The sequence below is a fragment of the Crinia signifera genome, chromosome 2, assembly GCF_055691185.1.
Source record: "Crinia signifera chromosome 2, ASM5569118v1, whole genome shotgun sequence".
In the NCBI taxonomy this organism is placed as follows: domain Eukaryota; kingdom Metazoa; phylum Chordata; class Amphibia; order Anura; family Myobatrachidae; genus Crinia; species Crinia signifera.
In genome coordinates this window covers 88492007-88506679 of record NC_139218.1, presented here as the reverse complement: position 1 = coordinate 88506679, position 14673 = coordinate 88492007, and the positions used below count along the sequence as shown (strand labels likewise).

Genomic DNA, 14673 nt, shown 5'->3' with positions numbered 1-14673 from the left:
ATTATTAATATTATCTGCTATTACATTGTCCCCCTCAAGAAAACTTCCACTCTCTGTCTTCAGTCTAATTATTCTACTTTTTGTTTTTCTCCTTTCATACCTTTCCTTATATACCTAAAAAAAGTTTTCCCCCCTTTACCCACTGACTGGGCCATTTTCTCTTAAGCCTGTGCTTTTGCACATCTGATTACCTTCTTAGCCTCCTTCTGTCTAACAAGATACACCTCTTTGTCCTCATTCTTCTGCGTCTGCTTAAATTTCTTAAAGGCCAACTTTTTTGCTTTCACAATACTTGCTACTTCTTTTGCAAACCACAATGGCTTTCTTTTTCTTGTGTTTTTCCTAACTCTTTTGACACAAAGTTCTGTTGCTTTTAGAATTGCACTTTTTAATTTTTCCCACTTATCTTGCACTCCTTCCAAGTTCTTCCACTCTGCCAAAGAATCCCTTACAGAGTTTCCCATCTCTACAAAATCAGCCTTCCTAAAATCTAACACCTTTGTTTTTGTGTGCGATAAGTCAGTCTCTGTCTTTATTTTGAACCATACTGCTTGATGGTCACTGGATCCCAGATTTTCACCCACATTTATGTCAGATATTCTGTCACCATTTGTAAGTATTAAGTCTAATATTGCTTCCTTACGAGTGGGCTCCCTCACCAATTGCTGGAGGGATGCTCCTTGCAAGGAATTCAGCATGTCCCTACTTCTGGTGGAACTTGCAACAGGCAGCTCTCAGTTTACATTAGGTAAATTAAAGTCTCCCATGATTATCACCTCTCCTTTTAATGCCATATTATTGATGTCCTGCAATAGGCTCTTGTCTAGTTCCTCTTCCTGACCTGGTGGTCTGTAGATCACCCCTATACGAAGAATCGCCTTCTCCCCTGTTTCTATGGTCACCCAAAGGGCCTCCGTTTTTTCTTCAATACTTTGTATTAAGGTAGTTATTAATTTTTATGTCCAGGGGTTAAAGTGAGGGGAAACAGGGTGGAACTGAGTTCCACTGCCTCTAATGGTAGGGGGAACTGAGATCCATCTCTACCACAGCCCTGAACAGTAATTCCAACAGAAAAGCCTGTCCCAGCGGCTTCTTCTTCTGGCACAGGGTATGTGATGTCATGCCATCACCACCGCTGAAGAGAGGGTTAGAGGGGGCTGGAGAAACTCAGAGGTGGGACATTGCTGGAAGGACACAGGGAATGGAGCTGCTGAGAGGCAGAGACAGATGTGGGTGCACTGAATATAAGAGCAGTGTAGGGGATGCACTGAATGTAAGAGCAGCATGGGAGGGTGCCCTTTGTAAGAGCAGTGTGGGGGGTGCACTGAATATAAGAGCAGTGTGGGGGGTATGCTATGAATAATATCAATGCGGGGCTGAACTGAATGTAAGCAGTGTGGGCATTGCACTGAATGTAAGAGCTGTAATGGAAATGTTATGTAGTGTAGTGTAGCATTTAGAGGGATGTAGTGTGGAGGGGGCATGTTAGTGAGACACTGGGGGCATTTGGGGCACACAGGAGGTCATGTGGGGAAGACACTGTTGTTAAGTGAGCACAGCCATGGGCACTCATTGCAATAACGTACTAACCACCTTGTTTTATTTTAGTGGGGGTAGGGGCCCAAAGCATATGCTTGCACCTGGGCCTACCAGCCACTAGTTCCGCCACTGGGTTGTCCTCTCTCCTGGGCATATATTGAGTTAAGAATTGTCACCAGTTTACACCTGCACAGCACCATTTGCATTCTTACAAATGAGGTATAGTGATAAACACCATCTTCTGAGTTGTGTGTATGCAAGATCTATTTTAGTCAAATCTCTTGCACATGTCAGGGAGTTGGAGTAATTGCAGATGATAATGGGGACGTCAGCTCTCCTGTATGGAAAACATGGGCATTAAGATGTACATATGGTCACATTAACATTCCATTTATAGTCGAATATTAATATTCAAACATTCGGGCCTACATGCGACTCATGCCCATTGCCTTCTGCATCATATATTTACAAAGGATGAATAGGGATGGCCAGCGGTCAGCATACTGGCAGTCAGAATACCAGTGCTGGATCCAGAAGGAGGGAATCTCAACAGGTTGCAAGTAAATATCCCCCTGCCCCTCTAACCCTCTCTTCCAGCAGCCTAGGCCTAACCCTACCCCCCACAGTCTGACCCTGACCCTCCCGCTAGTGCCTAAACCTAACCCCCAAACTTTGGTGCCTAAAATTAAACTCCCAACCCGCAGCCTCATCTTCACCCCTTCTAAGTGCCTATGACAAATCCTCCCTCCATGCAACCTAACTCCACCTAGTGCCTAAACCTAGCCCCTCCCTTCCCCAGCCGCATGCTAGTGCTGCCCACTTACCAATGCTGTCAGGACTCCAGCATTGGCATACTTCCTGATCCTGTTCAAGATTCCGTCACTGTGATCTGATGGTAGTCGGGATTCTGGTGATGGTATACTGAGTGCTGGCATCCAGACCACTGGGACGCTGACTGCATTACTAATACCATGGTAAATACAGAGAAAATGAAACATCTTCCAAAAAGTCACAACAGTATTGAATAGCAGCGGCTAAAGTAAAAATAACTGTTAGTGCCAATAACCCAACCATGCGCATATAAGCAACAGGGCCGGACTGGCCATCTGGCACTTTTGGCAAATGCCAGAAGGGCCGATGGACCTGTGGGCCAATATTGTGCTGCAGTAAATGTTAATGTTGTGTCCGCCCTGCTGCCGCCCTCCCAGTCCGTCATACTGGCCGCTGCGTCATTTGCATACTGACGTCATGACGCCGACGCGTCAGGACGTCATGACGCGGCGGCTGCCACTGCAGATGCCCGCAGCCCGCCCGTCCATCCCTGCCTCCCTCCATTGATTGCCGCCACCGCTAGCTCTGATGGGAGGAGAGCGCATCGCGCGTCTCTCCTTCCCCTCAGTGTGTATTCCTGTGCCGCCATCAGCCAATCAGAGCTCGCGGGCCGGCAGCCAATCAGGAGCAGGCCCACGAGCTTTGATTTGCTGATGGCTCAGTCACAGGGAACTGAAGTTGAGACGCTGTGCTGTGCGACGATGTGCTGTGCTGCTCTCCTGTCCTTGGAAGAAGGGTAGCAGGCAGAAGCCACAGCAGATGGACATCAGATTCTCAGAGCAACAATGGTGAGTGCTGGCACTATTGGGGGCATTTCTATGTTTCTATACCTGCCACTATTGGGGGCATACCTGGCACTATTGGGGGGCATACCTGGCACTATTGGGGGGCATACCTGGCACTATTGGGGGCATATCTGGCACTATTGGGGGCATATCTGGAATTAGTGGGGGCATACCTGGCATTAGTGGGGGCATACCTGGCACTATTGGGGGCATATCTGGCATTAGTGGGGGCATACCTGGCAATATTGGGGGCATATGGTGTGTGTCATATTCTGTGCTGGGCATTACGTGTTGGTGTGTGTGCCACAATGTGTAATGGGCAGTACGGTGTGTGCCACAATGTGAAATGGGCATAAGTATTGTGTCATATTCTGTAATGGGCATAAGGATTGTGTCATATTCTGTAATGGGCATAACGGTGTGTGCCATAAGGTGTAATGGGCATTACGGTGTGTTCCATAATGTGTACTGCTACTTTTTGTGATGCCACGTCTCCTTTCTGTGAGGCCACGCCCCTTTTTTCACCGAGCTGCTTCGCTGCTCAATGGTCTCGCCTACTGCTGGTGGGCCTGTGTGCTCAAAAATGCCAGGGCCTATTTCTGGTCCCATTCCGGCCCTGAGCAACACTAACAATCAGTGGCTGCTCCAGAGAAGGGGCTGCACCACAGTTCAAAATTCAAATAGGAAAGCCACACCCACTGCCAGTGAGTCAGTTTGAAATTACAGTTGGCTGCAGTGGTAGTGGCACCACTATTTGAATCTTAAACCATGCTGCAGCCCCTCCTCAGGAGCCGTTACTGCTAACAATGGAAACAATTAGATGCATAATTCAATATATTCCCAAACTGTGTGCCACGCCACCCTAGGTTGGCATGAGACAATTGCATGGGTGTCTCGGGCTGGTGGTCTAAGAGTAATTAATATTCAAATTGGTCAGTATAATAGTCTAAACTAGTGCTTGTGGTTCCCATCATAAAATATGTGGACAAGCAAAAGTAAATCATCATCCTCACCACATAACTGACCCCAAGGATGACATATAAACACAATTTCATTCTTTTTTTATTTATTTTTTGTTTCTGATACTCTAGGGCGCCGTAATACAAAAAATTTGGGAACCACTGTTATACATAATAAATACAGTATTAATGCCTGCCACGGGCCCCGAAAAACCTAGTTTCGGCCTTGCCGGGACCCACTGGGCGAATGCCTGGAGAGGACACTGACATGATAGTGCTATAGTTCAGTCTTGTTGGTGATGAATTCAGTAGGAGATGGAGTATAGTATTTGTCCTTTAGTACAGTTTGTACATAATGTAACAATGTTTAAATCCTTTTTTTATATTATTTATCAAAAACACTTATATATCAAACAGCATCACAAAGGGGGGGGGGGGGGGTACAGGCGGCATTCGGGTGTCACACACCAAAAGGTAACCCAAACATCTGTGCAAATGAGGTATAGTAATAAACACCATCTTCTGAGTTGTGTGTATGCAAGATCTATTTCAGTCAAATCTTGGTAACCCAAACATCTGTGCTCATGATCAGTGACAAGAGTCAGGTGCTGCACTGTAATATTACGTGCAGCAATTGGCTCTTGTCGCTGTGTAGGAGCCCCCACTGCAACAATAGCATTCCCTGGGGGCAACAGAGAGACAAAAAATGGAGGGGGCCCCATCCTGCAATGCATGCGATCTCTCCTGCTAAGCCACACCCTTTTCACGATCAATCACAGCCACATCGGGTATCACAGGGGCTAGTGACGCACTAATCAAACGCATCTTCTTTTACAAATCCTGTGTTTGTGTAACCCTTTCACATTACAGTTATGGTGATATTTCAGTTATATATGAGCAAACACACTCTTCTTCATCTTGTGCAGGAAATTTCTGAACCTAAAATCAAAGAACACATAGACATTTGTGTTAAGAAATTAAGTTAGAATATTTCCGTGAGGTATTATTAGCATATAAAAACAACAACAGAATTATTTAAAGAATCTGAAGATAAATTAAAATAAACAAGCAAATCAATGCAAACACGGCAACACCAGTTTTAATCTACAGGTGTTTATACATAGTGCACCCTCTCCCCCCAAAATTATTTAAAGTACAATACTAGACCTTAATAGACACTTACAGCCAAATTAATTCTGTAAACTTTTTATATTTATATGTTATATGCTTACAAGAATAGCCCCTTAAACTTAGGCAGTCATGAATTACACAGCATCTCTGGCTGGCTGACTTATGGAATGCATTTCATCTTTCATTTTGCTTTAGTCAGCCACAGAATCTGTATCTAGGGATCGCCATTAGTGCAGTCACCATCGATGGTGGCCATCAATGGTGATACTTCAACATCCATCGATAGTCATAAACTATGTGATGGATAACCATCGATAGTTTTAGCTATTTTCTTTGACTGAATGACCGTGGGCCAAACAGAATGTGGGGGTGGGGCTTCGGAGTGTTAGGGGCGGAGTACATCAAGGCAGGGAAACCATCTGGATCTCCCAAATCGATGGCAAAAGTATTCACCATTGACCATAAACCATCAATGATTTAATATCATCGATGGTCGATGACCATCCCTAGTATCTATATAAAAAGGAGGGAGCAATGTTATATCCTTACTTTATTATGGCACCCAGACAACTAACCCTCTACCCGGAGTGCAATACAGTATATATAGTATGAAGTAGTGGAGGGGTTTATATCACATTCAAAAGCTAATTTGAGAATGTTTGAGTGCTATGCCCTCAGCAAGGTCTTCAAAGCAGGGAGGTGCTTTGCAGGAGAGGTGCTCTCCCCGCTTTGCTACTGTGCTAAGTACGTGTCCTTAGTGTAGGCGTGGTCAGGGCTACAGTTGGGGACTTCCCTAGAGGGTTGGAGCTGGCCTGCCGCCTACATAATTTCTCTGTTTGTCCCGGATACCAGAGTCTAGTTGGCGATCTTAAAAAAGGTGCCGCAGACATACCTTTGGCCCTTACAAGCCCGCAGACTACTGGGACAGCAGCGCTGATTCCCGATGTAATGAGAACAAAACATTGCCTTACATGGGAGCCAGCTGAAGAATGTAGCCTAACAATCAAAACAAAAGAAGAAAAGAGACTTGTATGGTGCACTCTAAAATTGTTATTTAAGGCTCCACTAGGTAGTTTTCTATTTTAATAAGTAAAAAAAACTTTTTGTTATATTCCCCATAAAAATATTTGATGTACGACAATAACCTTCAATATATGAAGGAAGTAGAATAATTGAAGATAAAAAATAAAGATTATCAAGAATGTGTGAGAAAAGTAATGAAAAAGGTGATTAAAAAACGATTTGTATATCGTGAGGCCTTGATGTTTAGACTGTCAAATTTTAGCTGATATTGCTTTTATAACATGTGGTGATGTTATTCTGCTTAAAATATATATATTTGCAATAGTTCATACAGTATGTCAGGAAGCCTATGTAGATATTCAGTGATGAAAGTAACCTGAATCCCCCAGCCTGTCTAATCTGTTATGCTACCCCTACACTTATGCGATTGGATTCGATGCGATATCGAAATGCGATGTCCATCAAACCCGATCGCATCTTGTGGTGCAAAAAGTGCCCCCTTACAGCAACCGAATTTGCATGCCATCTTCAGATGGCACATCACGTGCTGAAAGATGGCGGCGTTGTAATGTAGCCAAAGAAGTAGCACTAGCGGGCGGTGGGGGTCAGGCAGCGGTGGCGGCAGCCCTATCTCAGCCAATCAGAGGGCTGCCCAGTGTTTTAAACACTGCTACCATCACAGCTGACTGACCCCCGCCGCCCGGTAGTGCTACAGCTACAATGCCACCCTCTGCCCGCCCTCTTCTACGCCCTTCGGCCCCCTCTACCCATCCCCCCAACAACGGATTGCATTTGAGAATAGCATGTGGTTTAAAACCACATATGATTGCTCCTGCAATTCGATAAATCTTTATGTGCAGCACATAAGACCATGAGACACAATATTCAACCGGCATGCCCACGCATCGCTTTGAATGGTACACACTTTGTGCATTCAATCGTTCGATTTAGTGGCCAGATGTGGTCGAATTTGAATTATTGCATGCAATATCTCACAAGTGTATGGGCAGCATTACTTTTTCTTTTACAGATATACAATGTATTAACAAATGTAAAGGCCCATACACCGGGGCGACTTTGAGCTGAAAGTCACTCTAAACAGCAAGTTTGAGCGGCTTTCAGCTCGAAGCCGCCCAGTGTGTATGCCCCGGCGTTGCGTGGTGAGCACTGCGTCACGCTCCAGCAACATCGCCAGGAAAGCCGTTCATCTGCTGGTTAAACCAGCAGATGAGCAGCTTTAAGGATGGCTTTGCATGGCACTGTGCTATGAAAAGCCATCCTCCCCTCTCCATCGGCGCCAGGCAGGGGGAAAGCTGCTCATTGTGTATGCACTGAGTGGCTTTCCCCCCAGTCTGGACCAGCGCCTGGAGTCCGCCACCCATCCCTGACCTTCCGGCAGCAGGAGAAATGCCAGGTTAGAGACGGGCGGCGGCTAACAAAAATAAAATACATATAGGACCTTATTCTGGTTGACTCGCAAGGCTGCAAATTTTGCGGCATTGCGAGTACACCAGATGCCGGCCACAGTGCCGGCCACCCTCCCCCTGCATGCTGTGATCCTCTAGCAAATCCCCACATGGCTGCAAATGCAGCAGCAGTTTCTTGACAGCTCTGACAAGCACAATTAAGACTACTCCTTTTCTTCCTTTTTAGGAAAATCAGCAGTCTCCTTCTCCCTTTCTCTTTTTGAGTTCCATGACTGATGGCTGATTATATGGAGGCATATCTGACCACATTTGAGATGGCTGTCGAAGTGAATATTGAGACCCCCTTGTGGTTCAGTTATTGTTAAGGTGGAGTTGGTCCCTTCATTAGTATGTAATGCTATAATAGAGAGCGAGTGGTCACAGGTGTGAACGGTCTAAAGCCAGATGACCGTCCTGGCGGTATTTTGGCCATATATGTGTCATCTCAACTCTTGGATATATGTCCTTTTGGTAGTATGGCTGGGGAAGTAGTAGATAATAAAGATCAAAGCAAGGCTTCTGCTCCAGGGAAAGAGGAGGGGTAGACAGAGCTGAGAGTATGCCTAACCTTGAGATGAGAACAGAACTGTTGGCATCAGCATGGATAAAAAAAAACAACATAATAACCCCCCCCCCCCCCCCCCAAATTAAAAAGATTGATGGGGATCCATTAGAACCTAAAGACAGGCTTTCTTACTATTGTTCTTTCTGTCCTGAATGCCAGCATCATAGTACTAAGGTCACATTTTACAGGCTAGCAATGCATCTTGTTAGGCCCTTGATGAAGTCTGCTCATGGTCATCAGTATAGCCTTGTAATAGGGGTTATGCTACTGGATATCCTGAGGCCTGGATATTCTCTTTGCGCAATATGTCAACCAAGATAATAGCTAAAGAACTGCAAAGTGTCTTTAGTGTGGTGAAAATTCCTAAATAAATTTTGACTGACCAACGTATATTAATGACTCTGTCTAGAGTCATCAATAATTTATGCAAATTGTTTGAAATAACTCATCTCAGGGCATCAGTTTGATAGGTTGGTAGAAAGGGTAAAGAAAACGGGTTGGGATTGTTTGGTCGAATGCATTATGGTCGAATGTCATTACATCGAATCCATTAGGTCGAATTGCTAAAAGGTCGACATGACTCTAGGTCGACATGGGAAAAGGTCGAAATGATTCTAGGTCGAAAGGTCATTAGTTCGACAGGTCATTAGGTCGACAAGGTCATTAGTTCGACATTGTCTAGGTCGACATTCACAAAGTCGACATGGGGTTTTTCACTGTTTTTTTACCTGAATGTCAACACAGTCGACATGGACACAGTTTAAAGTGCACTGCATCCCCTCGCATCGCTCGCTGCGCTCGCTATGCGTCGGGCACGGTGCCTCGCTACGCTCGGCACACTATTTTATTCTCCCACCACGCCCTAGTGGATGGTAGGGCATGAAATACCGCCTGTCAGCACATGTCGGCTCAAAAAACAGTGAAAAACCCCATGTCGACTTTGTGAATGTCGACCTAGACAATGTCGAACTAATGACCTTGTCGACCTAATGACCTGTCGAACTAATGACCTTTCGACCTAGAATCATTTCGACCTTTTCCCATGTCGACCTAGAGTCATGTCGACCTTTTAGCAATTCGACCTAATGGATTCGATGTAATGACATTCGACCATAATGCATTCGACCAAATGACCGCATCCCATTTGTTGTTGGCTATTAGAGAGGTTTATCAGTATTCTACAGGGTTTTCTCCATTTTATATGTTGTTTGGGAGACACCCCAAAGGGTTACTAGATATTGCTAAAGAAGAGACGGGAAGAACAGCCCACTCATTATAGAAGTGTTATGGAACATGTATTGCAGATACAGGGCAGGATTGCGGATGTGGTGCCCATTAACAAGGAGCACGTGGAACAGGACCAACAAGCTTATAATTGGAATGCATGGGTACATATGTTTGCCCCTGGTTATTATTTTGATACCCATAATGGAAAGCAAGTCTATGGTCAAATGGTAAGGTCCAAGAGATCAGGGAGATAGTTATGAGCTAAACGATAGTGTACCAACCAGTAAAAAGAAAGCATTAACAAAATGACCATGTTAACTAAATGAAACCCTGGAAGAACAGGATAACCCTGTCAGCTAAACCTTACTTACCAGTAACTTAAATCCCTACTATTCCCGAAGTAAATTAGGTGTATTCAATGCGGTAGTGAGGGGTTTGTACAGCGAGGATGGCTTATTTTTGGTGAGAAAGAGCTATCCTCGACGTTCAACCCCCTCGCCGTATTCAATGTTTTCCTGGCATCAGGACCCCTTAAATGGTGAGTTTTGTTGCAAATTCAGCGAGTCCACTGCATCTTGTGGCAAGCCCCGCTGTTTCGATGGCCACACTCACCATTCCCACCTCGCTGAATGGAACCAGTGAGGTGGAAACAGTGAGTGAAGGGGAGGCAGTTAGATACTCTGCAGGCGAGCTATCGGCACTGCTCGCTATCATAGCTCGCTATCAGAGCATTGAATACACCCCGTTGTGTCAGAGACACTGTCTGTTAATCAAAACAATGTATACAGATGGAGAAGCTCCTGTCGGAGCTGCTGCGGGCGATCAATTCGCCAACCGCCAGCTGCCACCACCATCCGCTGGAAGGGGGCACGTGCGCACAAGATGCTTGCACGCCCCATTCCGATGTAGCCCTCCGCCGCCAACTCCAGGTTTATGGTTCCCTCTCACCACCCAGGACTGTCAATAATTTTGGCTCTCTGTTCTTAATGGCACTGAGCCCACTTGCAACAGCATACAGAGTCATATAGTCAAGGAAACAGGGGTGGTCTAGACTTTTCATGCATGCACAGTAGTTAATAATCTCTGCACTGCACATGCTTTGGCATTGGATCTACTGGATATCAATAAACACCCATGCCGAACTTCAGTACCCGTTTTTTTTTTTTTTCAAAATGAATGGAGATGTTCTTAAGCTCAGGGCATTCACTTGTACCTCCCAACAGTCCCGATTACCACGGGAATGTCCCAGTTTTCGGGGACATTCCCGCATCCCTCCCACAGCTGGCAGTGTCCTGCGGCGAGGGGGGGGGGGCTGTTGGGAGTCCCCCTGTCAGCTACTGTGCAGTGGGGAATAAACGTTGTGCGCATTCGCACAGCTTCTATTCCCGTAGCCAGGGGGCTGGGGGCCTGGCTAGAGGCTCACACCCCCATAGTGGCAAAATTGGGGTGTGGCCTCGTGGGAGAGCCACAAGTATAGGCCATGCCCCCTTTAATTAGGCCAAGCCCCTGAAATTTTCGAAGCGCCTGCAGCGAGCATCACTTTGTCCCTCCTTGGTCTCCCTACAAGTTGGGGGTATGTGATACCCCTTTCACACTCTCAAAAATATCCTGGGTTTGATGCACATGAATGCACATCATCCCAGGATTTTGCGCAGTGTGAAAGGGTCTAGAAAAAATATCCCGGGATGAGCATTCCGGGATTTCTACCCAGGTCCTGACCTGGGTAGATTCCGGGATAAACACGGAATGCTCAAAAACCCAGGATATTCTTGCGAGTGGGAAAGGGGTATTACTGACTTGTTCTGAACTAAAGAGTTATAATGTATGTTAGGACACGAGAATTAAAAACAAATTCTATTTAAAGATACCTACTTTGCATAAAGCACACAGATTTTAACTAAGTTAACTGGATACTTTACCGTTATTTCAGTTTTGTCAACTTTTTCAAATATTTTGATTGCTGGCTTTGGCACTTTTGGAAATAACTTTGTCCATATTCTGAATCTTAAAATAAATGACACAAGGGTTTTTCAATTTGCTAGTAGTTTCAGACAAACTTTACAAATCCATCACTACTTACAAATCAACATCAAAGGAGGTTTTGATATACACACTAAATAAATTATTGTATTCATGTTATTGTGACTTTCTTTCTTTCTTGTGACTTTCTTGCACATTCATCTTTGCATTGAAAAAACTGGATGGGTTAATTGATGGTTTCTCATTTCTGCAATTAACAAAATTGGTAATAAAAGCGAATCACATTTTTCCAATCTGTTTTAAATGGGGGCTTATTTGAACTTTACCATGATTCTATAATTTTAGTATATGTGATAAAATATGTTTAATAAGTTTTATGATGATGTATTTTTTTGGTACTTATGTAATATCTGGGCTCCCGTTTTTCTTATGAGACCGCATCCCCTTGCGGGGCTCGCTGCGCTCGCCACGCTTCGGGCACGGTGGCTCGCTGCGCTCGCCACACTATATAAAATCAACTCCATGCGTAATTGGATAGTAGGGGTATGAAAAAATGGGGTGCATTTAACATGGGAGCCCAGATAATACATAAGTACCATTTTTTTTAATGTATTTATTTATTTTTTAAATAATATGAAGTTCATTGATATAATATTGTTTTTGTTTTCTACATCATTATCTCAATAAACAAATGGGGAATGTACACAGTTAAAACATTTGTTACATTTGTATGATTATATCTATTTATTTTAGAAAGTGAAAGTTTTCATTATGAGAAATTTTGGTTGACTTTTAATACTATACTGTACATGCAAATATAAAAATTTGTAAAAATACCGCTATTTCTAGACATACTGATGGAGCCAGCCTAGTCTTTGCAGGGGCTGGCGAAAGTATCGCCAGTCCCCGCCAGCAGCCGGCTCCCGCCAGGGGCGCGCGCACAAGAGATGCCCACGTCCCCGTGGCAACAGAGCTTGCCCTGGGTCCCAGCCACCTCCCCCGTTGTTGCTGCCGGTCCCCCTCGCCGCCCTAACCCCCCCCAACCCTGCCCGTCTCCCTGAAGCGGAGACGGGCAGGAAGACTGTCCCAGTCCCTATCGCCGGCGCTCGCCGGAGGAGAGGATCTGGTGGGCGCCGGCATTGAATGAGGCCGACTCCATCTGTAAATCTCATTATTGGTCTACATAATAGTATTATTATATGTGATTTTTTTTTGTAATTGCCCATGGTTGTTATAATTACGACACTGTATTGGAAACTAATAGGTGCGGTAAAGATTATACAAACCTTTAATTCCAACTTAACTTTTTATATTTTTCCATCCACTATTTAATTTAATCACTTAATATACTATTTGTATGTGTACGTATAGAAATATTCAGTGCTACCTACAGTAACTTTTGTCAGAGATTTTATGCCTGATGTTCGCTAGTGAACAAGTCAGAGCTGCCCACCACTAACATGCAAGGGGAGGTGTACGAGTGCACATCCCCTTGCATGCGGTCGAAAGGGAGAGAATTAATTTGATGGTTGTCGACTATCGAATTATTTCTCTCCTCTTCGGTAATAACAGTCAGTCTGAGCTGGTGCTAACGCCATGTGTCGTCAGCCCTGTGCCCCGTGCAGGCATCGACAGACCTGCTTTCCCAGGGGAATGCCCAGCATTTTCATGGTGACCCTCATAAAACATTGGTCTGCCCCCTCCCTCAACAAAGTGAACACCTCATTGAGTAAGAAGGGGGTCTGCACATTAGCAAAATTGTGCATGCACAGACCTCCAACATCGGAAATGGAGCCGAATTAAGTCCCATCTGATCAAACTAAGACCAAGCCTTTAGAACACATGCTCAGTTCAATTAGCTGCAAGCAGGATGTTTGTCACTGATACAGAAGTGGCACTGAAAACCACTTTTCCGAACATGTCCAAATCCTTGTTTTCCTAATGCAAAATTCACAGTATCAGTTGATATCACTATTTTTGCTCTTAGACAGAACAAAAGAAAAATAAGCAAGTCTTTTTTAATAAATACTACAATTGAATTAATGTGTTTACTAGTCTAGTATATTAACTTTGCTATGTTATGCATTTTTGGCTTCATTTTCCTCTTCATGAAAATCAAACCAAAAAAACATAAATAAAAGAGCAAATAACTGAGTTAAAAGAGAGGCAAATTGAAATCTTGGCAAAACGATTTTTCACTGCAGAGGGGGCGAATTTATAATGTGTATACAGATTTAGACTTGGCAAGCACTTGCCCTGTAATTAAGTGTACTGTACTGCAGGGCTTGACAATTTTTTTAAAAATCTAGGAGCCAGGATGAAAGTGTAGGAGCCAGAAAAAAAAGTGACAGTGTGTGCAAAAAAGTAACACCATAATGCCTACACATGTCACATACGCAATACATATTACACCAAATGCCACAATGCCCATTACACATTATGCCACACACCGTAAAACCTATTGCATATTATACCACACACATTAATGCCCAATACAGATACCACACACCGTAATGCCCATTACAGGGTAAACCAAACAAAGTAATGCCCATGACACATTATCCCACACTCTGTAATGCACATTACATATACCACACACACGGTAATGCCCGTTACACGGTAAACAAAACACTGTTATGCCCATTACACATTATGCCACACACTGTAATGCCCATTACATATAATACCACATGCCATAATGCCCATGACATATTATGCCACATAAGTGATGTTTACCTACATACTCATTGCTATGGGTTTCTGGCTTGATGCCAGGCAGGGGCAGATTGAGAAAAAAATGACAAGTGAGGGGGGGAAGCACCATTACAGGATCGTGGATGAGGGAGGTACATATGGACAGGGAGAGGTAGGGAGAGCTGGCAGCGGTGCCTCTGCATAAGAAGAAGGTCCCCGTGGCTGGAGCACTTACAGCAGCCTCGGGTGCCTCTGTTATCAGACACGTAACCAGATGGCTCCATGGTGGGTTATACTGATCAATTTAACAGCCAGCACGATGGCAGCCGGCAGACCGGTGCACAACTCTGCCGACTGATGCTGTATCAGAGCAGACAAAAGTCAAGGTGGCTCACAAGCCAATCAGGAGCTACCATTGCAGCTCCGTGCTTGAGTTTTGAAATGGGTGTGCTGCTGACCTGCTCTGATACAGT

The 14673-nt window shown here is 44.6% G+C and overlaps 1 protein-coding gene across 4 annotated transcripts in view; it reads right to left on the bottom strand.

Annotated features, from left to right (window-relative positions):
* Positions 1-4171: 4171 nt before the first annotated feature.
* CSF2RA (colony stimulating factor 2 receptor subunit alpha) overlaps positions 4172-14673 on the bottom strand; it is a 210865-nt gene continuing 200363 nt past the window's right edge. For all 4 annotated transcript variants that reach the window (XM_083172531.1, XM_083172533.1, XM_083172530.1 and 1 more), the window contains 2 exons: positions 11446-11530; positions 4172-5053 (listed from right to left, as the gene is read on the bottom strand). In XM_083172531.1, the coding sequence (XP_083028657.1) occupies positions 4985-5053; positions 11446-11530 (154 nt within the window). In that variant the 3' untranslated portion in view covers positions 4172-4984. The remainder of the gene's footprint in view (positions 5054-11445; positions 11531-14673) is intronic.